This window comes from Mustela putorius, unplaced genomic scaffold, assembly GCF_011764305.1.
Source record: "Mustela putorius furo isolate JIRA1106 unplaced genomic scaffold, ASM1176430v1.1 tig00003871_pilon_pilon_pilon, whole genome shotgun sequence".
Taxonomy (NCBI): Eukaryota; Metazoa; Chordata; class Mammalia; order Carnivora; family Mustelidae; genus Mustela; species Mustela putorius.
The window spans coordinates 13118072-13141628 of record NW_025422023.1 but is presented as its reverse complement, the minus strand read 5'-3'; the positions used below and the strand labels follow the sequence as shown (position 1 = coordinate 13141628).

At 33.8% G+C, this 23557-nt stretch overlaps 1 protein-coding gene across 3 annotated transcripts in view; it reads left to right on the top strand.

Moving 5' to 3' along the window:
- TBCK (TBC1 domain containing kinase) overlaps window positions 1-23557 on the top strand; it is a 213846-nt gene that overhangs the window by 96478 nt on the left and 93811 nt on the right. For all 3 annotated transcript variants that reach the window (XM_004748121.2, XM_004748122.2, XM_004748123.3), the window contains exons 18-20: window positions 111-161; window positions 1881-1964; window positions 16152-16237. In XM_004748121.2, the coding sequence (XP_004748178.1) occupies window positions 111-161; window positions 1881-1964; window positions 16152-16237 (221 nt within the window). The remainder of the gene's footprint in view (window positions 1-110; window positions 162-1880; window positions 1965-16151; window positions 16238-23557) is intronic.

Below are 23557 nucleotides of genomic sequence, written 5' to 3'. Positions count from 1 at the left end.
AAAATGCTTAATCTATATAGAAGTAATTCAGGGAACTTAATAAGGTATGTATATACACGTATACTGATCTTTATTTACTGAATTCTTTACCCCAAACTCCTTTCCATCAGGTCTTGATTCACTTTGTGCTCCATTCCTATATTTAAATTTCAATAATGAAGGTAAGCCTGTTTATCATGTAAATAATCACTGTACATATTTTCCTAAAATATTTTATTCAAATAGGAAAGGTTTTTTTGTTTGTTTTAATATTTTATTTCTTTATTTGACACAGAGAGAGAGAGAGAGCAAAAATAGGCAGAGAGGCAGGCAGAGAGAGGGGGAAGCAGGCTCCCTGCTGAGCAGAGAGCCTGATGCAGGACTCAATCCTAGGACCCTGAGATTCTGATCTGAAGCTTTAACCCACTAAGCCACTGAAGCGCCCAGTTTTTGTTTTTGTTGTGAAGTACTTGATCTCTTCCTAGTAGATACTGTAAATTTCTTTTTTTTTTTCAGATTTTATTTATTTATTTGACAGAGAGAGAGATAACAAGAGCAGGAACACAAACAGGGGGAGTGGGAGTGGGAGAATCAGGCTTCCCATGGAGGAGGAAGCTCAATATGGGGCTCAATTCAGGGATCCTGGGATCATGACCTGAGCCGAAGGCAGATTCTTAACGACTGAGCACCCCTACATACTGCAAATTTCTGTGAAATAATCTGTTAGACTCATTTTAGAGGATGTGAAAGATTAACTTATTACTAGAGTTTCCGTTGTAACAAGACAGTGACTAGAAAATTAGGGGGAATCTGATTATGAATTCATCTTCTTTTGTGCCATTTAATGAACTTTGGAGAAAATTTTGACTTCTTTAGAAACTAGTTTTAGTATATGTATAATTTCTAAACAGTTTGTAAAGAAATAAATAGTGGTCTTTTTCTCCAATCATTTCAATCATTTCTTAATGAAGACTTTTCTAATTCTCCCTCTTGAACCCATACAGCACCTTATATTTCTGGAAGTTTATCTTTTATATGTTTTATATTTTAGTTATTTATATACTAACATAGTAACCCATTCTTTGGTTAAAAGTTTTTTTTAATGACAGCTTTTTAATTTTCTGTCCCTCTCTTATAATGCCTCTTTTATAGTAGGTTTTTCAAAAAATATTTGTTAAATTTAATTGACTCTAATCACTAATGATATCACATCTAGGCTGCTACCCTATATAGCATAAATCTCTAGAAGTCTGAATCTTGGATTTCCATCTTTTATAAATTCTATTTCAGGTCAGAATTTACAGAGATTTCAGGAATTGAGTCTAGAGATAGCATAATACCAGAGAGCTAAAATTTCGCTATTTGAGTGATTTTTAAAATGCACTGTTCTCTGACATCAATACTCATTAATCTAGACCAGAGATTTTGCTATGTTTAGTTAAGCATAGTCTATTATTACACATTCTGATCCAAGAATATTAAGAGATCTTTGTTTGAAAGAACAGTTTATGACTAGAGCTCCTAAATTCAAAGTTCTCAGACTCTTTTGTTTGTATCAAAAAAATTAAGGATCTTGAGGTCTATATGACTCATTAATAAAGACCAAGTTTAGATATTTTTTTTAAGTATGATGTTGTGATAATAAAAGTTTTTATTGTTGTGGGATAAAGATTGCCATACTCATTTGAAACTGAAAAATTACTAGGATGGTTATCTTTTGTCATTCCAAAATATTTTCTGTTTTAAAAGATAGGGGGTTCTCTCCCACTTAATTTTGTGTTTCCATCAATTGTTAACATTATTCTTGTTTAATAGTAGATTCAAGGTTTGTGTGCTGAGTGACTACTGACCATTTACCCCTTAACTAATTTGCTATATATCTTTGCCTTATTCTTTCTTAGCCTTGGCTTATGCATGTATGTCTGCTTTTATCCCCAAATACCTGTATAACTTCTTCTTGAAAGACAACTCACATGTAATACAAGGTAAGCAAATGTCTTTCCTTGTCTTTTTACAGAGTAAGTTCTTAAGTCAAAAATAACCAATGCTAAATTAAATTTATGATTGTGACCCAATAAAATATGGTAATAGTCCATCACTAAAACCCATAAAGAGACCATTAGGTTTAGTCTTTCTTCCAAGTCCATAAAGAATTACGGTATTTTTCTAATGACTACTATAACCAAAGACAAATATGGTTTATAGGAAGGAAGTTGCTTTTTGCTTTTATGTTAGTTTAGTAAAGCCATCCAACTTCAAGAGCCATGTAATGTCAACTTCTGAGAATTTATGAAGTTATGTATTATAAGAGTATATCTTGTATCTTATTGAGATATGTTCAATACTTATTCATAGTTTCCTTATTAACTTTATCAGTAATGTTTATTATGGAATTGGCAGTATACTCTTTAAGGTTCCAGCAAAATCCAAAATGAGTGAATTTAGTAACACCTTGAATGATACCAAGAGATTTCAGAGACTATATGATGCAAATAATTTACCAAATAGTGACCAAAACAAACTGAAAAGATTAAAGATAGAAAATATTTGTGCATCACAAAATGCGATTCCTTAATCTTTAGTTAAGTAAAGTCAGAAATAATGCTATTATTTTTAAAGCTAATATGAACCCATAATATTAATTGAACTTTCCTATATAAAGCCTGGAAAACATCTTTTCCCAAATTTATCAGGCCTCTATTAAAGCATACTGCCTAGCCAGATTATTGTACTTTAAGAAAGATAAAGATATTTGGAGAATCCTCAAATAAAAGCAATCAAAACAGAATTTGTATAATAAAAAAAGTATGGTGACTAATATGTTGTAATAATAAAACAAAAAACAGAGTTTATAAAATTAATTGGCTAGCTCTCAGAGGGCCATACATAGCTTCTATTATATTTGGGTTTTTTTTGTTGTTGTTCTTTATAGCTTCCTTTTTCAAAATACAGAAAGGATTTACCTCTAAAAATTTAGTTTCATTTTTCTAGTAATTGTTTTAAAATACAGATGAATGTATATATTTTATATTGATAATGAATTTCCTTGAAAACGGTAAGTTCTTACATTTTTTAGCTGCAAACTTTTTAAATACACTTTAAAAAGGTTTATTATACAAATAAGCAAGACAAGATCTTGTTTCATGTAAATACAAGAGAGACCATAATATCCACAACGTGAATTTGGACTTAGTCAGAAAGGCGAAAACCACTCTTAATTTGTTAGATTAACCAGTAATATATTTTAACATTTAATATTATAATTAAGAGACTATACAATTAGTTAAAGTTTATTTTTGTTAATGTTAATATTTTCTCACGTATAATTTCTATAAATTTGTGTTTGAAATCTTGAATTGGTAACTAATCTTAAAACTTTTCAAAGCTGCAATAAATGTTCTTTAATATTATGATGAACATGTATATTTTCCCAAGAGACAGTAAACAAGGTATCTATTTGTTCAGTTTTTGTATTGACCATATGTTATATAAGAAAAAAGCAGTTTCAAAAAAGAAAAAGAAAAAAAGCAATTTCAAGTAAGTAATTCAGTAAGTAATTGCTCTGCACTGACTCAATGCCAGGCACCACTTAATAGAAGTTCCTAAGGTAATTAACACTCAGTCCTTTTCCAAGGGATTTCATAGTGTAATATAGGAAGTAACTATGAAAATAACTACGTATAAGTCAATGAAATAAATATACATACTGCTATATTAGCACAGAGGATGAAGTTGTGGAAGTTATTTTCTGGGGTTTTTGTTTTTTTTTTTTCAAATTTTCTTTTCTTTTTGGTAGCAAAGGAAACAGCATATCTAGAAAGGTTTCATGAAAGGTGATATTTATTGATGAATTTGAAATTAGAGTAGGAATTTGCTTGGTAAAAGGGAGAAAGAAATCCTTAAGACAGAGCAAGGAAGAGAACTGTAGTAAAAAAGTCCAGAATAGGTTGATAAAATAACCAGTAGTCAAATCTGATGCCTGAAGGCCAAAAAAAGCTGAAGGATGGGATGAAACAGGATGCTGATTATTGGTTACTAAAGTTTATGAAAGAACAGTAGTTTAGTTTTCTTCAAAATGCTTCTTTTAGGCTTGGAATTAGAAATATTCGGCTCTCACTATATTGTTTTCCTTCTTTGTGTGGTCTCCCCTCCCCTTTTGTTATGTAGTACTTTTAGCTTTAAACTTCAAAGTGACATTGATTTTGGATTAGCATCAATAACATATGCACACTTTTTCCCCCATAAGATTTGAAAAATCCGTATATCATATGAAATCAATCAACAGCTATTTGCAGAATTGCATATTCATTGAGTCACTGAATTGTCTCTACAGAAACCAGTTTCTATATTGGATAGCACTTTTAAATGTTATCTATTTGTTTTTATAATTATATACTAATAGAATTTGGAAGTTTTTTATTTTAAAATCTTTCACAAAATACAGTATTTACATATTCCTAAGATTCTAAAATGCTCTGTCTCTTACAGAAGAGACAAAAATTATCTGTTTAGTCAAAATACCCTGTTTTGTTTGTTTACCGTGATCCTATTAACTTGTTACCTGCAGACATTTTTAAGAAGATAAAAAATTAACTTCTAGCCTAAATGAATAGTCTTTATCATTTTTGACACTATCAAATTAATCCCCAGTAATGTTACTATTGAGTTGATAAAGTATCAATACACAGGAATTTTTTTAAAAATACACTGGTTAAACAGCTCAAGGTTGGACTTCTAAATTAAGATCCTTAAAATTACTCTTAGACTCAGAACCTTAGAGTGCCAGCTGGATTGAAAAAGGTGGAGGAATCTGAAAGGGATAGATTGGTTAGAGTTGCAGAGATATTGGAAAACGGGCTTATAACTTGCAGGACAGACATATCTTAGGCTATTGAAGAGGAAAAAAAGGCAGCTTTAGGCCAGCGAAGAAAGGCAGCCATTTAATTATTAAAAATGGAAACTAATCCTATATGGAAAACTCAACTATACTGAAAGGTCCCCCACTAATGGGTCCGTGATTAAAGGAGTGAGACTGATACAAAGTGAAGGTCAAACAAAGCTTTATTCCATGCCAAGCATCAAGAATCAAACCAACTGGCCAGGGCTGTGTCTCTTACAGAGAGCGCGACCCCTCTTTGCCTTACAGACTAGCCTTTAAGGGCATAGGCCATGTGGTTGGGCCTGGCAGTGCACAGGTGGCTAATGAGATTGTAACACACAGAGAAAGCTGCACAGTCATGTTAGGTCACACATAAGTGACCAATTGAATTACAGTTTGCCCTATAGTAGACATTTGAACTAGTCTATCACCTTGGTCAGAATTGGCGCCCAAAAGGCACCCAAAGGGCGGGGCACTTATTCCTTGGGAGCTAGGGAGACAGTATGTGCCCCCCCGCACCCCCCCATTGGATGTCTCCACCTGGCCTGACCTACCCTTGTATTTGGGCTTTGTTACCTGGGACTTGTTTCCTGGACTTGTTTTTCGATAAGTCCCCTGGGGGGAAAGGGAGGCAGGGACAGTTTAAGTTTTACTGTAGGAACAACAAAGTTATTGTTTAAGCAAATGGAAGCACTCTGGCTAAATAGGTCCTTACGTATACATTTATGTCTTTTTTCGATTAAGGAAGGAACAACCTAGAAAATTGGCCTATAAACTTATAAACTATACTACTTCAGAGTCATTCTGCTGTATGTTGTCCACCAAAACAGCCATTGGAATTTTGCTACAACTTTATACATTCTTGTGGCTGTTTACTTATTTTTTTAGAAACATTTATTTATTGGCCAGAGAGAGAGAGAACAAGAGAGCACAAGCAGGGGAAACAGCAGGCAGAGGGAGAGGTAGAAGCAGACTCTCTGCTGAACAGGGAGCCCGATGCCGGACTCAATCCCAGGACCCCGGGATCATGACCTGAGCTGAAGGCAGACACTTAACCCACTGAGCCACCCAGGTGTCCCTCTTGTACTGTTTACAAAACTAATATTCACACTTGGACATTTGGAAAATGTTGTTTCTGTAAGTCAGAAAGGGAAAGGGAGAAAGAAATACCATGTAAACCTAGGAAATAAAATTGCATGAAAAATTTCCCAATATTCTGTTTTCCTGTACATGTTTCTGAATCCGTTGGGGAAAAGGATGTTGTCTTCTCTGTAATGTCTCTATTATTTAATGTAGTACACCACTTAGCTAGGATGGCTGGTAACTAAACAGGGGTATTTTTCAGAGTTTAAAAGGCACACTAACTGCACCAGACACTGCACCTACTGGTGGCAACTGGAACTCTCCATGTAATCAGGATGTATGGTCACGCTGCACACAGACATTGAGTAAGTTTTTGAGTAGAGAAGGAAGAAGGAAGATAGACTAAAGTTGGAGTCTAAAGGCCAGCTGTCAAAATAGGAGGTTAATATAAATCTCCTTTCTCATCAAACAATAAGAAAAAGAGAGGGAGATGCATTTAGTTATGCATTTGGAAAAACAGTGCATTGCTTGTTTTGGTTTGAATAAACATCTTTATCATGGATGGCTTTAATGATAGCATATTGGGAGAGAGTAGGAAATACATTGAACTTACAACCTTGCTGTTTTCCAGAATGTCTTACATCTTGTGACTAAGGATATTTTTCCTGAGACTGAAAATGTTCTGCCTTTAATAGAAATAGTATGAAAACTGTTGAGTGAGATTGTTTGTATATTTACCAGAGCAGGGTATATGAACCAAAAAGAAAATAGCTGACAAGTATAGGCCTGAAAATTATCTTTCTCTTCTTTTGAACCCCCTCTTTTCTTTTTGACATAAAGGTTGATGCTTGTTCTTGTGGTTTTAGATAGCAAGCCAAATTTTACAACTGGCAAACTTTGAGATGTGAGATAATCTAATTTGGGTTCATTTGCAGAAAAATAACTTTGATTTCTTTTGAGTGCTATGCATCCAAATGGCACCAAATGAATTAGCTTAGGCACATTTTATTTGACAAGAGATTTATGGCTCTCTGCATATTTACATACACTTAGCATCTTCAATGCCTAATGGAAAATAACATATAGTTACAGAACTTTTAGAACCAAGAATGCTATCTTTGATTTGGGAGCTGAGGAAATCTCTTGCTTTAAATCTCTCCCCTATCATCCTTCACCTTCTCCTTACCCCATCTAAGGCAATGAAAGAAGAAAGACTACTTAGAAAGGAAAAAGTAAGGATACCCATATGTGGGAACTTACTGAAATTTCATCTTGTATCCATTTTATGAAATTGTTTTTGAAAACAGATGACTTATTTATTAGTAGCTGTACAAAAATACAGTAGTGTCATACAAAAGCCTTACACTGTCATTTAAAAGTATGTAATGAATTAAGAAACTGTTTTAAATGAGACGTATAAGAATTTTTTAATCTGAAAAGATTAAAAGGGAAAAAGACTTTATATCTCACTGCAGAAAATTAAAAGGTATAAAGTCTCATTAAAACACACAAAAAAAGTATATTAGACGTGGTTTTGTGCATTAGTGTGATATTAAACTTCACCTGAAGTCTAAGGGAGATTTTCAAAAAATCTTGATTTTTTTTTTCTTTTCCTTCCATTTAATTTTTTTTTAATGTATCATGTACTATTTGTTTCAGGGATACAGGTATGTGATTCATCAGTCTTAGACAATTCACAGCACTCCCAATAGCACTCCCAATAGATAAACACTCCCCCGTGTTTATCACCCAGCCACTCCATCCCTCCCACTCCCCTCCACTCCAGCAAACCTCAGTTTGTTTCCTGAGATTAAGAGTTTCTTATGGTTTGTCTCCCTCTCTGGTTTTGTCCTGTTTCATTTTTCTCTCCCTTCTTCTATGATCCTCTGTCTTATTTCTCAAATTCCTCATATCAGTGAGATTATATGTTATTTATTTTTCTCTGATTGACTTATTTCACTTAGCATAATACCCTCTAAGAGCTTCATCCATGCTATTACAAATGGCAAGATTCCAGTTTTTGATGGCTACATAATATTCCACTGTGTATCTATACCATATCTTCGTTATCCATTCATCTGTTGATAGACTTCTAGGCTCCTTCCATAGCTTGGCTATTGTGGACATTGCTGCTATAAACATTGGGGTGCATGCACCCCTTTGAATCTACATTTACCCCTTTGGGGTAAATACCCGCAGTAGTACAATTCCTGTACTCCTGGGGAGCTCTATTTTCAACTTTTTGAAGAACCTCCATACTGTTTTCTAGAGTGGCTGCACCAGCTTGCATTCCCACCAACAGTTTAGGAGGGTTCCCCTTCCTCCACATTCTTGGCAACATGTGTCATTTCCTGTCTTGTTAATTTTAGCCATGCTGACTGGTGTGAGGTGGTATCTCATTGTAGTTTTGATTTGTATTTCCTTGATGCCAAGTGATGCTGAGCACTTTTCATGTGTCTGTTGGCCATTTGGATGTCTTCTTCGCAGAAGTGTCTGTTCATGTCTTCTGCCCATTTCTTTATTGGATTATTTTTTCTTCAGGTATTGAGTTTGATAAGTTCTTTATAGATTTTTGAATACTAGTCCTTTATCTGTTATGTCATTTGCAAATATCTTCTCCCATTCTGTCAGTTATTTTTTGGTTTGGTTGACTGTTTCCTTTGCTGCACAAAAGCTTTTTATCTCAATGAAGTCCCAATAGTCATTTTTGCCGTTGCTTCCCTTGCCTTTGGCAATGTTTCTAAGAATTTGCTGCAGCTGAGGTGGAAGAGGTTGCTGCCTGTGTTCTCCTCAAGGATTTTGATAGATTCCTATTTCATATTTAGGTCTTTCATCCATTTTGAGTCTGTTTTTCTGTGTGGTGTAAGGAGGTAGTCCAGTTTCATTCTTCTGCATGTGGCTGTCTCAATTTCCCCAACACCATTTTGAAGAGGCTGTCTTTTTTCCACTGGACATTCTTTCCTACTTTGACAAAGATTAGTTGACCATAGAGCTTAGGGTCCATTTCTGGGCTCTCTATTCTGTTCCATTGATCTATGTGTCTATTTTTGTGCTAGTACCATACTGTCTTGATTATTATAGCTTTGTAATAGAGCTTGATGTCCAGAATTGTGATGCCACCAGCTTTTGTTTTCTTTTTCCAACATTCATCTGGCTATTTGGGGTCTTTTCTGGTTCTGTACAAATTTTAGGATTATTTGTTCCATTTATTTGAAAAAAAGTTAATGGTATTTTTATAGAGATTGCATTAAATGTATAGATTGCTCTAGGTAGTATAGACATTTTCACAATATTCATTTATCAAATCCATAAGCATGGAACATTTTTCCATTTCCTTGGGTCTTCCTCAATTTCTTTCATGAGTTTTCTGAGTATAGATTCTTTGCATCTTTGGTTAGATTTATTCCTAAGTATTGTATGGTTTTGGGGTCAATTGCAAATGGGATTAACTCCTTAACTTCTCTTTCTTCTGTCTTGCTGTTGGTGTATAGAAATGCAGCTGATTTCTGTGCATTTATTTTATATCCTGACACTTTACTGAATTCCTGTATGAGTTCTAGCAGTTTTGGGGTGGAGTCTTTTGGGTTTTCCACATAAAGAAATATATCATCCAAAGAGTGAGAGTTTGACTTCTTTGCTAATTCAGATGCCATTTATTCCTTTGTTGTCTGATTGCTGAGGCTAGGACTTCTAGTACTATGTTGAATAGCAGTGGTGATAGTGGACATCCCTGCCGTGTTCCTGACCTTAGGGGAAAAGTTCTCAGTTTTTCCCCATTGAGAATGACACTTGCTGTGGATGGCTTTTATGATATTGAGGTATGTACCCTGTATCCCTATAATGTGAAGAGTTTTGATCAAGAAAGGATGCTGTACTTTGTCAAATGCTTTTTCTGCATCTATTGCGAGAATCATATGGTTTTTGTTCTTTTTTTTATTATTAATGTATTGTATATCGCTGATTGATTTGCAGATGTTGAACCCACCTTGCAGCCAAGGAATAAATCCCACTTGGTTGTGGCAAATAACCCTTTTAATGTACTGTTGAATCCTACTAGCTAGTATTTTGGTGAGAATTTTTGCATCAATATTGATCAGGGATATTGGTCTATAATTCTCCTTTCTGATTGGGGTGTTTATCTGGTTTTGAGATCAAGGTAATGCTGGCCTCATAAAATGAGTTTGGAAGTTTTCCTTCCATTTCTGGTTTTTTTGGTACAGTTTCAGAAGAATAGGTATTAATTCTTCTTTAAATATTTGGTAGAATTCCCCTGGGAAGCCATCTGGCCCTGGGCTCTTCTTTGCTGGGAGATTTTTTTATTACTGTTTCAATTTCCTTACTGGTTATGGGTCTGCTCAAGTTTTCTATTTCTTCCTGGTTCAGTTTTGATAGTTTATATGTCTCTAGGAATGCATCCATTTCTTTCAGATTTTCTAATCTGTTGGCGTATAGTTGTTCTTATGGCCCTGTGTCAGGCTCTCTGCTCATCAGGGAGCCTGCTTCCTCCTCTCTCCCCCTGCCTGCCTCTCTGCCTACTTGTGATCTCTGTCTGTCAAATAAATAAATAAAATCTTTTTAAATAATTTAAAAAAATAAATAAAGCCTTTATATCCTTGTTGATCTTTTGCTTAGATGATCTGTCCATTTCAGTGAGTGGGGTGTTAAAGTCCCATACTATTATTATATTTTTGCCAATATGTTTCCTTGATTTTGTTATTAATTGGTTTATATAATTGGCTGCTCCCATGTTAAGGGCCTAGATATTTAAAATTGTTAGCTCTTCCTGTTGGGTAGAACCTTTAAGTATGATAAGTCCTTCCTCATCTCTTATTATAGTCTTTGGTTTAAAATCTAATTTGTCTGATATAAGGATTGCCACCCTATCTTTCTTTTGATGTCCATTAGCATGGTAAATGGTTTTCTACCCCCTCACCTTAACTCTGTTAGTGTCTTTGGGTCTGAAATGAGTCCTGAAGATAGCATACTGATGGGTCTTGTTTTTTAATCCATTCTGATACCCTTTGTCTTTTGATTGGGGCATTTAGCCCATTTACATTTAGGGTAACTATTGAAAGATATGAATTTAGGGCTATTGTATTGCCTATAAGGTTACTATTACTGTATATTGTCTCTGTTCCTTTCTGGTCTGTCACTTTTAAGCTCTTTCTTTGCTTAGAGGACCTCTTTCGGTATTTCCTGTAGTGGTTTGGTGTTTGCAAATTCTTTTAGTTTTTGTTTGTCCTGGAAACTCTTTATCTCTCCTCCTCTTTTCAGTGACAGCCTAGCAGGATATAGTATTCTTGGCTACATATTTTTCTCACTTAGTGCTTTGAGTATATCATGCCGGTCCTTTCTGGCCTGCCAGGTCTCTGTGTATAGGTCTGCTTCCAATTTATTGTTTCTACTGTTGTAGTTTACAGACCTCTTGTCCCGAACTGCTTTCAGGATTTTCTCTTTGTCTCTGAGACCCGTAAGTTTTAGTGTTAGGTGATGAGGTATTGACCTATTTTTATTGATTTTGAGGGGTTCTCTGTGCCTCCTGAATTTTGATGCCTTGTTTCCTTCCCCAAATTAGGGTTGTTCTCTGCTGTAATTTGCTCCAGTATACCTTCTGCCTTCTGAGGGTCCTGAGACCGCACTGTCCCAGCAAGGATTCCACCCCTGCTTAGCCAGTGGAGCAACATCCCTCAGTGGAGCAGACTTCTAACTAAAAGTTCTGATTTTGTGTTCTACTGCTCTGACCCTTGCTGGTAGCCAGCTGATGGAGAATCCCTCTCCCCGCATTCTGTCTTCTCAAATATCACCTTGGATTCACTTCTCCATCTGTCCTACCTTCCAGAAAGTGGTTGCTTTTCTGTTCATAGAGTTGCTATTCTTTTCTTCAGTCTCCTGTGGATTTCATAGGTGTTCAGAATGGTTTAATAACCATCCAGCAGAATTCCTGGGACCAAGGATGAAATTTAGGTCTCCTATTCCTCTGACTTCTTGCTCCTCCCCTCCGATCTTGATTTTCTTCTTTAAAGAATAATATAACATTTAACCTTACATAGTCACCTGTTTGTTAGAAAATACTATGTAGGGGGTTATATTATGGCTCAGATGTATATCTTCATTATTAGAAATTACAATTAAAATGTCCTGTGAACATTTTAAGTCAGCAGTAATATCCTTGAAATTCTTTATTTTGACTACTGTTCTGTTTTTCTGAACTACCCTTAAATTATCTGAGGTTGATTTATAAATCAAAGGACATTTGCATTTCAATTTTTAAAAATTTACTCCCCAGACCTTTTAAGTACATTTTGAAATAACTTAAAATATCACATAGTGCTGACTTCATCAATTCCACCATATCCCATCTTTAAAAAAATTGTTCTGAATATAACAAGCCATAGTATATCTCATTCCAAAGCCTGTCTTGAGCAACCAAAACTTTTTCCAGCCTTTGACTTATATTTCAATGAGATGATAGGTAGTATATAATATATAAAGATATACATACTTGTGTGTATTTTATAAAAATACATATGTATTTGTGGGTATTTTATGTATATATATGCATATATATGTATACATATGCAATTATAACACATATCATGTATCATAAATCCACTATGAATATTTGGCAGAATGCAAGGAATATGTTTTCATTATGAATTAGGTTTCCCCAGTCCATTCTTACTCAGCCATGTAATACCACATAGTAACTATCATTTATCAGGCTATGATAAGAATGATATTTAGTAAACTAGAGCATAGCTGTGGGGAATTGCCTGAGGCATGACTTTCTAGTTTAAAATGAAGTGTACTTTTTAAAAGTTAATAACTATATATTTTCATCAACATATAGCTGAATGTTTGTGATTATTGGTGTTATATACCTCTAGCTTCCGGGTAAATTAGGACTGTAAACATACTATTGCTAATTAGAGGTAGAAAAAAGATAAATAAGCAAAAGTTAGACCCAAAAGTTCCTGAGACATTGGGATCCAGCGAGTTTTCACTTCAATCTGTAAATCTTGAAGGTGATGTGAATTGTGTCTTTCTTGTTCTTAGAGGAAAAGCCGAGACAGTGGATAGATAGAATGAATTCTGTTGCTATAGAGTAAACATCAAATCAATAAAAATATTGATTAAATGCCTATTCTTTACCCAACACCCATGGGTAAAAGCTCAAATTAGATCCAGAAATCAGCTTTATCACGGTCTTGAATACAGCACCACCTACTCTTTTCTTTTTGGTACTTTTTGCTGCTTCTCTTTGTACAAATGTATCATTTCTTATAGGTAAATAATTATAAAATGCATTGTCATTAGATCAAGGTTGGGAGGGTTATTGTTTTTTTTTTTTTCTCAAGTTTTTCCTTAAATTCCAGTTAGTTAACATATACTATAAAATTAGTTTCAGGAATAGAATTTAGTGATTCATTGCTTACATAAAACACCCAATAGAAGCAAAGTTTCCATTGAGGAAAAGAGGAGTAGGCTACTTATACTAACAGGTTGTCAAGGACTTAGTACTATTCCTGGAAATATGAAAAATAAGGTACTTTAAAAACTTAAAAAAAAAAAAAAGCAGGCATTATTTTTTTTTAGCTTTTTTAATTTGTATAATTTTTTATTTTTTATAAACATATATTTTTATCCCCAGGGGTACAGGTCTGTGAATCACCAGGTTTACACACTTCACAGCACTCACCAAAGCACATACCCTCCCCAATGTCCATAATCCCAACCCCTTATCCCAAACCCCCTCCCCCCAGCAACCCTCAGTTTGTTTTGTGAGATTAAGAGTCACTTATGGTTTGTCTCCCTCCCAATCCCATCTTCTTTCATTTATTCTTCTCGTACCCACTTAAGCCCCCATGTTGCATCACCACTTCCTCATATCAGGGAGATCATATGATAGTTGTCTTTCTCCGCTTGACTTATTTCGCTAAGCATGATACACTCTAGTTCCATCCATGTTGTCGCAAATGGCAAGATTTCATTTCTTTTGATGGCTGCATAGTATTCCATTGTGAATATATACCACATCTTCTTGATCCATTCATCTGTTGATGGACATCTAGGTTCTTTCCATAGTTTGGCTATTGTGGACATTGCTGCTATAAACATTCGGGTGCACGTGCCCCTTTCGATCACTACGTTTGTATCTTTAGGGTAAATACCCAATAGTGCAATTGCTGGGTCATGGGCAGTTCTATTTTCAACATTTTGTAATGTTTTCCAGAGTGGCTGCACCAGCTTGCATTCCCACCAACAGTGTAGGAGGGTTCCCCTTTCTCCGCATCCTCGCCAGCATCTGTCATTTCCTGACTTGTTGATTTTAGCCATTCTGACTGGTGTGAGGTGATATCACATTATTTTTATAGGTTATTTTTACCAAATAATTGGTTTGCTCTCCTACTTTACTGGAAGAAGGAGTTGAAGTTATTAAGAGAAAAGATTCATTGAGTTATTGTCATTTTTTTAAAAGATTTTATTTATTTATCAGAGAGAGACGGGGGGAGAGAGCAAGCACAGGCAGACAGAATGGCAGGCAGAGGCAGAGGGAGAAGCAGGCTCCCTGCCGAGCAAGGAGCCCTATGTGGGACTCCATCCCAGGAGGCTGTGATCATGACCTGAGCCGAAGGCAGCTGCTTAACCAACTGAGCCACCCAGGCGTCCCAAGTTATTGTCATTTTTTTAAAGATATGGGAAGTACTTTATTTTATCATGTGACAGCATATAAGAGCCATATTTACAGGCATCTAACTGCAGTGTAGATTTGAATATGGGAGATGGCTCAGAAATTACAATACTAGTAGTTTAAGTATTGACCTTATTTGATAAAGGGTAACAGTTTTGATGATTGATTTGCCAGAGTTTTAAAATATAATTTTATATAGCTCTTGTTTCCTTAAAAGAACTGTTGTTTTGAACCAAATATAACAAGGTACAATTTATTCACATAATGAAACTGCAGTTGAAAACAAGCTTAAAAATTTCCCATCTCAGTCTTTTTTTCTTCTCTGCATTACAAATATCTCATTCCATCATCATGCTGAATTCCTCAGCATCGTCCATACTATATCCAGGGGAATCCCTGGGAAATAGTGAATGTCTGTCTTCCTTCAGAAAGACACAGATAACCTGGAATTTTTCTTACCACATTCTCCAATATTTCTACAACTCACACTTTCTGCTCTTCTGAAATAATGCCTCTTTTTGGCACAGCAGGAAAACACCATTAGGAATTATGAACCTGGCTCTGTCATAGAGAATAATACTAAATACATTATGAAACCTCCCTGAGCCCTCTGTTCTTAACTACCAAAAATAAGTCATATTTATTCAATCCTTTATTATTATTTGTCTTCATAGTAACCATTAGATTTAAATAAGGCAGAATTCTATTCATTTTATGGAGTTATTGTCATTTAATCTCAAAAAGAAAAAAAAAGTTGAACTTCCTAAAATATGTGTTAATTTTGTCTTTGTAAAAGTATGGTTTACTTGCCCTTGAGTTGAGGGTTGCCAGAATCTTTTTCAGGTTAGAACATAGTGAGTAAATTGACAAGAAAAGCAATTTGTTGAAGGAATGGAGAAAATAAGGAAATATTCCTCATATTTTAACTGAAATTTATGAATTACAATAGGATTAGAATCGACAACAAGTATTTTAATTGTGTACTGTGTGCCTATTTTCGGATTAAGATTTTGCTAATTCTTATTCCTAAATAGGGTAATGTAGAGCCTTAGATGGAAGTACATTAGAACTGGAACAAATGCCTATATTTGTATATATAAAAAAATTAAAGCATAATTGTTCTACTTTTGATTGCTTATAAAGTATTGTTCCTTATTTAAATATCTGTTCCACTTTCTGAAGATACAATAAGTGCAAGACAGATTTAATATTGTGAGAGAAAACGTATGATGAATTTAGTAGGAAAATACCTGTATATAATCCATGATTTAAGAAATGAACCAGTAGTTCAGAAGGTAGAAAGTAAGTTGTGCCATAGTTTTTTGGTATGCTTAATAATTAGCAGTAAGTGATTAAAATGGTGATAAAACAAAATTAGCTTACTAAAATATATTTTCTTCATGGAAAAAATTAAATATCATTCAAAATGTAAATAAAACAAATGTCTATGAATTTAATGCCTTTATTTAAAGTATTCTGTAAAAATGGTGCTTGTCTTAAACTTTATTTTCATTTCAGAGTATCTGACCGTGTTCTCACAGATGATTGCATTCCATGATCCAGAGCTGAGCAATCATCTCAATGAGATTGGATTTATCCCAGATGTAAGTACTTGGGACATTAATAGAACCTAGGTACAAAATAAAGCAAACACTGGTAACACAAAAGAGTACTGTTTTTAAAGTTGTGTTGTCATAAGAAATCTGTGTAGCTGAACAAGTTTCTGTTACTAATTATAGCCTTCTTTTATAAGGTTTGTGTGATTACCTTCCATATTCTCACTTTAAGTAAAGGGAAAGTATGTTATTTTATATTTTTTGGCACTATCAAATTTTTTTGAAAAACCTTTTAGTTTGAGTGTTGTTTTAAACTGTGCTGTAAGGGTTTTCACATGGATTTTATGATAGGCCTGCTTTTGAAGAGTAGGAAATTTGAACTTTAGTGAATTTTTAAGTAGCTGCTTCTGTGTTTTTCTTGATATATTAACCTCAGAAGCTTTGCCAGATTTCATCTTACTTCATTAGCTTCTTAATAGTCCATATCAACCCAAAAGTCAGAGTTGACTCTTAAAGATTAGCCATGATTAGCCTGTTACTCATCTGTGGTGTGTGATATGCAGTCAGACCTCTATTAGAAGTGTTTTGGAGTATAGTATCATAGCTTTTTATTAACCTCAAAAAAACATTTTTGAGATCGAGTTCTCCTTATTCCATCTTAACTTATCTTTGTTTCCTGATCATGCCTTTCCTCTTAAGTCTCATATTAAGGGACCAGTTTATTGATGGTAAGATTAGAGATGAAAAATGTTTATATTAACACCCAACTAATCTATTTGAAGTGTTAACAATAATACTTATAGTATAAATACTTACAGAGTGCTTTGAAGTTTAAAAATGCTTTCATAAACATTATTTCACTTGAGTCTCAAAATAAACCTGCAAGGCATATGAAGCAGATAATTTCAGCTTTTTAAATTGAGAAATACAGTGTTTGAGAAGATAACAAAACTAATTAGTCACAGAACTAAAATGTTAACTTACATCATTTGACAACCCTCTGCCCGTAGTCTAGTTCATCTTCCACTGGAGAATAGAAACTAAAACATAGACATACTTACTCCTAGTTCATTGCTCTTTGCATTGTGCTATATATAACTGTATGATGTGATCAGGCCTATAGTAACTATCCTCAACATTTACAGTGTTACTTGCTTCTAGGCTTCTGGAGAAATACCTTTTATTTGAGTACATGGTTTGTTCAGTGAAGCCTCCAAAAAGTACATATACAGATTAGGAAACAAATAAAATAAGGACAAGCTCTATAATTAAATGGAGAGAAAAGACCTTATAAAAAAATTAACCAGTATACATATTATCATATTAAATATACATTTTTTATAACCCCACCTTTCTTGCTTCACATTATGGGAGATATAATACAAAACTACATTAACTATTATGGCAGGAATTGAAAAAATTATAGAGGAGCTGACTGCCAAGTTGATAATGGAATAAGATATTTGAGGGAAAAAACTACTGATAGCTAAGACATAGACTAAGAGATAATTATTTTCGAAGAGCTCTCTTGAAAGGACCTAATTGTTCTCAGTAGTAAACAGAATATGACATTGGGTCAGGCAATGTTGTAAATTGACAAAAAAAATTTATGCAGAAAATCATGTATGGAATTACCAAGACAGCCTGATTAAAAATTTTAGACATATTCATGAATATAGATAGTATTAAGAAAGGACTCACAAAAGGAAATATATAATTTGTATTTGCTTTAGTTAATCAGAAAAATTAATCTTTGAATGAGTATGGTATAGAAGGGTGAGCAAAAAACATTATTCAAATAATAATATTATTAAAATTATTAAAATTAACATTATTAATTTTAAAATTAATTATTAAATTTTAATTATTAAAATTTTAATTATTAAAATTAAAAATAATAATGCAAACATATATTAAGTGCTTACTCTGTGCCAAGCACTGCTCTACCCTCTTTAAATAAACTACTCATCTAATCCTCACAAGCTTATAAATCTAATTAAACAATTACTATTAAATATTTATACATAAAATTAATTTGAAAAAGGCTAATAGATGAATAGAAATAAAATTTTAGCTACCAATATTATAAAAGATAAGAGCAGGTGAGAACTCAGCTAAAAAGTATTGTAATGTTTTGTGTTGTATGAGGGGAAAATAAAAATACTCATTATACTTGGGCATTAAGTCAGAGATCTTTTCAGAGTCTGGGATTTGTTTTCACTCTACTTAAAAGCTAATGATTGAGCCTGTTACGGTTTCATGGGCACTGGCAGAAAACCCAGGACTCCTGGGTCAGAGACAAAGGACATCACTCATAGCATAGCAAGCAGCAGGAGTGTTAGCATCTTTGCTTTGGTTTTCTAACCATACATACATTTTCCAATATGTTTGTGTAAAAACAGCCTTGGAAAATATAATCCAGAACAAAGAGTAGTCAGGGTCTCTACTCACAGGAAATGTAGAAGTATAAGATGCATATTAAAATTTTAATGGTAATCATTAAGAAAATAGAAAGAGAATGTAGAACTTCTAAACCAATGGGGGATGTGGGGATATGCAGTAAAGAAAAGTCAGCCAACCCTGTAAAAACATAAAAAGATCATAGAATGTGAGCTAATTAGATTGCCTAATAAAGGAAATTTTTAGGCATTAAAAAAAATCCCTCTGTATGCTACTTATGAGATAAAAATTTAAGGGTATTAGTCAAAAAAGGAGATAAAAAAACTTAAGTCAGGCACATTTTAACCAAAAGAAAACTAATGCAGTGATATAAACCAGTAAAACAAAACAAAACAAAAAAAACCCCACAAAACAGACCCACCCATAATTAGATTTTGGTATGTGACAGAGATGGCTCTATAAATAAATTAAAAAGAATGGATTATTGAATAAATGGCCCTGATACAATTGGGTAACTACATGGAGGGGAGGTGGGAATCAAAGCCAAGTTCATACAGTAATAAAAGTAAGTTCTAGATCAACTAGAAGACCTAAATACAGAGTGTCATGTTCATTATTTACATCTAGGAAGGAATTTTTACCGAAGTTACGGAAAGTACAAAACATGGTACTTAAAAAAGAAAAAATTAGAATTGAGTAGTGGTACAAAGAGGCCTTCTGTTCTATTGATTATGCATTATTTTGATTTCTAAAATTTCCAAAACAGTTGTCACAAGGTGTTAATCTTTGTTAAGTTTGAGAGTACACTGGAGTTTGTTAAATGTGTTACTATATGGAGTGAGTTAATAATTCAATAACTCAATACTTTATATATGCTATCTTTGATTTCTTGTTGCCCTCTTTATTATGACCCCTCCTATAATTAATGGGGCATTTTGTGTAATTTCTTATAAAAATTCTTTAATAGTGGTTTTATTATGAAGTAATATTGATTTATTTATGTACTGTGATTAATCTTATGAGATATTTATAAGTCATGTGGGATGAGGGACAGTTCCTTGTGTGATGAGAATGTCTAGCACATGGAAAATGCTGAACCTTGCTGGCCCCTATCCACTGACTGGCTGTAGTAATCCCCTAATTATGGTGACAACTAAAGCCTGGCATGTATTTCTATTTTTTTTTTAAGATTTTATTTATTTATTTGACAGACAGAGATCACAAGTAGGCAGAGACGCAGGCAGAGAGAGAGAGGAAGGGTAGCAGGCTCCCTGCTGAGCAGAAAACCCGATGTGGGACTCGATCCCAGGACCCTGAGATCATGACCTGAGCTGAAGGCAGCTGCTTAACCCACTGAGCCACCCAGGCGCCCCTGGCATGTATTTCTAAAAAGTGACTCAACATTATATTTCCAAACATCCTCTAGAGAATAGGTCTTTCACTACTGACAATCCTAGAGTAAGCAAAGAAAAATGAGGGAAAGGAGAATATATTTTAACCTGGAGAAAATTTGCTTTGTTCAACAATTCTCTTGTCTCAGCAAATAAGCAAAATGAAAGGTATTTAACAAAGTTAAAATGTTAACAGAACATTGTTATTTTTGAAATATTTTATTTTGTTTCTTTTAGGTTTGATGTATTTTGTTAGCCTATTTCTCAAGTCTGTAGATAATGTTGAGACTATTTTTAAATTTAGTTTTGAAAACAGATTTGATACTTTTAATATGGAGATTGTTGACAGTGGATAGTGGTGGAAAGCATGTGATGAAACGGAAAATTTTTCTAACATTTTTCTTACTCTATTAATAATCACATATTTTTAGTAGATTGTATATGCAGTGTGTTTTTGTTTTTGTCTTTATTTTTTCCTTGAATTACTACCTTCAGTGTTCTACCTTTGAAATAATTACTTAGGTGACTTTCTGCACCTCTAACAATACAGGCTAGGTTCATCAAGGGCAGGGGTGGGCACTTTTGTAATAAGATCATGAACAGAGTTTCCTACTCAGTAACTAATCCTATCAAAGTAAGCCTTCATTAATCTTCCATCATTGAAATGCAGGCTCTAGTTGCAGGGAAAGATCGTAATTTCTGGCTCCTTTCCATTTGCTGTGGGTCACAGAACTCTGAATATTGAGCACTGTCGTAGCTTGAATAGTTAGGAATACTGTGCACTGATGTGATGCTTAGCTTATATATGTCATGGTAGTTATGTGATTTCCATATAAATAGGGTGAGTAATGTGTATTTGGCAAAATTGGGGACAGGGTGATTTTTATCATTTTTGTCTTGGTGTATATTTCTGCTTCTGAAAATATATGTGGACTTTGAAATGAGAACATGAAAGTGTTTCTTCATTCTTAAGGAAGCTACTTTCTAAAATGCTATGACTAGTATTCAGCTTGCAAATTATGAAAAGTTGTCAGGTGGCCATTAATGTTAAGGGCTGTATCTCAGTACTACATGTGCCTTTTGAACCTACTGTCACTGCTAAAGATAAAGCTAACAAATTCAGTTATAAGCAAGTATACTGGCAAAACCATGGTCATTTAACTGCAGTCTTAATGGATGCTATCCTACTACTGATTTTCTCCTTCCTTTTCAAAATGTATATTCATCTGAGTTTGTACTAACAGCGTGAAAGGATTGTTCAAAGATATTTATATATTTATTTGTTTATTTCATTTGCTTGTTCTTTCATTTATTCCTGGTCTTTATGTTGTTAATGCTACAGAAAGAAATTTTAGATTTTAATCTAAAGAGACTACTGGTAATGAGCTTTTTAGATTTTATCAAGATATGGTTATAGGATAAATTAGAAAAGTGTACTTTATTTAGGATCTCCCATTACAGGCATCCCCACTGACCTGTTCTAGTCCATCTAGACAAAATGTTCTAGTCCAGCCAGACAAAATCTGGCTACTGCTATGAAGTCCCCAGTATTAGTGCTAATCCCATTCTAATTGACTTTGGATTCGTTAAGGCCCCTGAATACAAATGGCTTATTGAGCCACTTTTCTCCCAAGAGAGTTTAATTACCTTTCAGAAATGGCTCTCATCTTAGAAATCAAAGACTTATTAATTTCACAGGATATGGTAAAGTAACATTTTGGTAACTTCTTGCTAAGAACACATATACACAAGTTAAATACACAGCAAGTTTCTCTTAGTAAATCCTCACTTGAATCTCCCCCAGTCTGTTGCCAATCTATTGTATCTTTCTACTGGTTGAGAGACAAGTGAAAGGAAGTATGGCATAGTGCGGTGGTTTTCAAACTTTTTGATCTTGAGACCTCTTAGGGAACAAGGATACCAAAGAGTTTTGTTTATGTGGGTTATATCTACCAATATTTACTAAAACATTTAAAAAATATTTATATATTAATTTGTTTTAAAATGACAGCAAAGCCACTGCATGTTAACCACAATAATGTATTTTTCTGAAAAATAATTGCTTTCAAAAATAAATAAATAAATAAATAAATAATGGAGAAGTGGTGTTATTTTATATTTTTGCAGTCTCTGTTTAATAGAAGAAAGCTAGATTCTCATATCTGCTTCTGAATTCAGTCTGTTGTGAATCATTGTTTTGGTTGAAGTGTATGAAGAAAATTAGGACTTATACAGACATGTAATTGGCAAAGGACTTTTTCAGACAGTGGTAGTTTCTTAAAGCCTAGTTGCAAGGTAAAATCTAAAACCATACCAATGAACTTTTCATACTCTGTTTCATTCAAATTGATCAGTGTATCTTGCACTTTGGCTTTTACCCACACATAATTTTGTAATGTCATGTGTTGGTCATTTAAAATATTGGTTCACTGCATTATGCAATCTAACTATTAAACATTTCATTATACAATATTTTTTAAAAATGACATTCATTAATATGACCATTGATCTTATCCAAAAAATCATTAAGCATTGGAAAGCTGCCAAGCTCACAGTAGCAGAAACAGGTTTTCTAAAATTTTAATATTCACCTGACTGCTAGAATTTTTTCTTGAAATGACGGGCTCACTTCATTCATTTTTGAGGAATTGTTGCTTAATAAGAAAGCCTGGAAAAAATAATTGTTTATATGTCATGCTTGCAAGGAAAAAAATGTATTCTTGGGGGGATAAAAAAGCACCTGCCTTAACTCACATCTCAAATGATTGCCCAAGTGCTTTTTCTGAAAACAATCTTTATAATTCAACATAATATGTGTTTTAGGCATACTTCCCATTTTGTCTCATGAAGCATTTAAAAAGGTACTTAATAAAATCACTAATTTTAATATTTTCACAAGAATCTGTTACACATTAGTGCCACGACCTTGATTTTTAATAAGGTACCATCAGTTTTATCCACCAGTGGCTTTGCAAAGAATAAGAAATACCTTAGTATTATCGTGAAAACAGCTTTGAGTATGTGTACCCCTAAAGGGTCTTCAAGATCCCCAGAAGTCTGTGACCACAACTTGAGAAAACTGGTATAGAGAGAAAGCATTCTGACACTGGCATCAAATGGGCCAGGGTTCTAATCCTGACTCTTCAAATTACTAGCTGAATACTTGTTAGTTTTTTTATTCATAGTCCTATTACTATTAATGTTGATTATAATAACTCTTACCTCAAAGGATCATTGTGATGATTAAATGAGATAATACATATAAACTGTTCTTGTTCTACTTATTGTTAAAGTCTGATCACATACTAATTCTTTGGTTATATTAATATGATTTACATTTAGAAAAGCATGTTATTACAAATTGTACTGTATATATTATTTTGCTACGTCAGTTAAAGAATAAATACTTTGCCAAAGGCAGCATGGTATTAATAAGAATAAAGACTTTCTTGCTTGCCTTACTTGGAGAGATTGCCACTCATCACTTTGAATTTTAACCGTTTTTATTTGCTTGATTTTTTTTTTATTTGCTTGAGTTTTAAGATGTTTTTCTATCTCCCAGAAAGTGCTACATAAC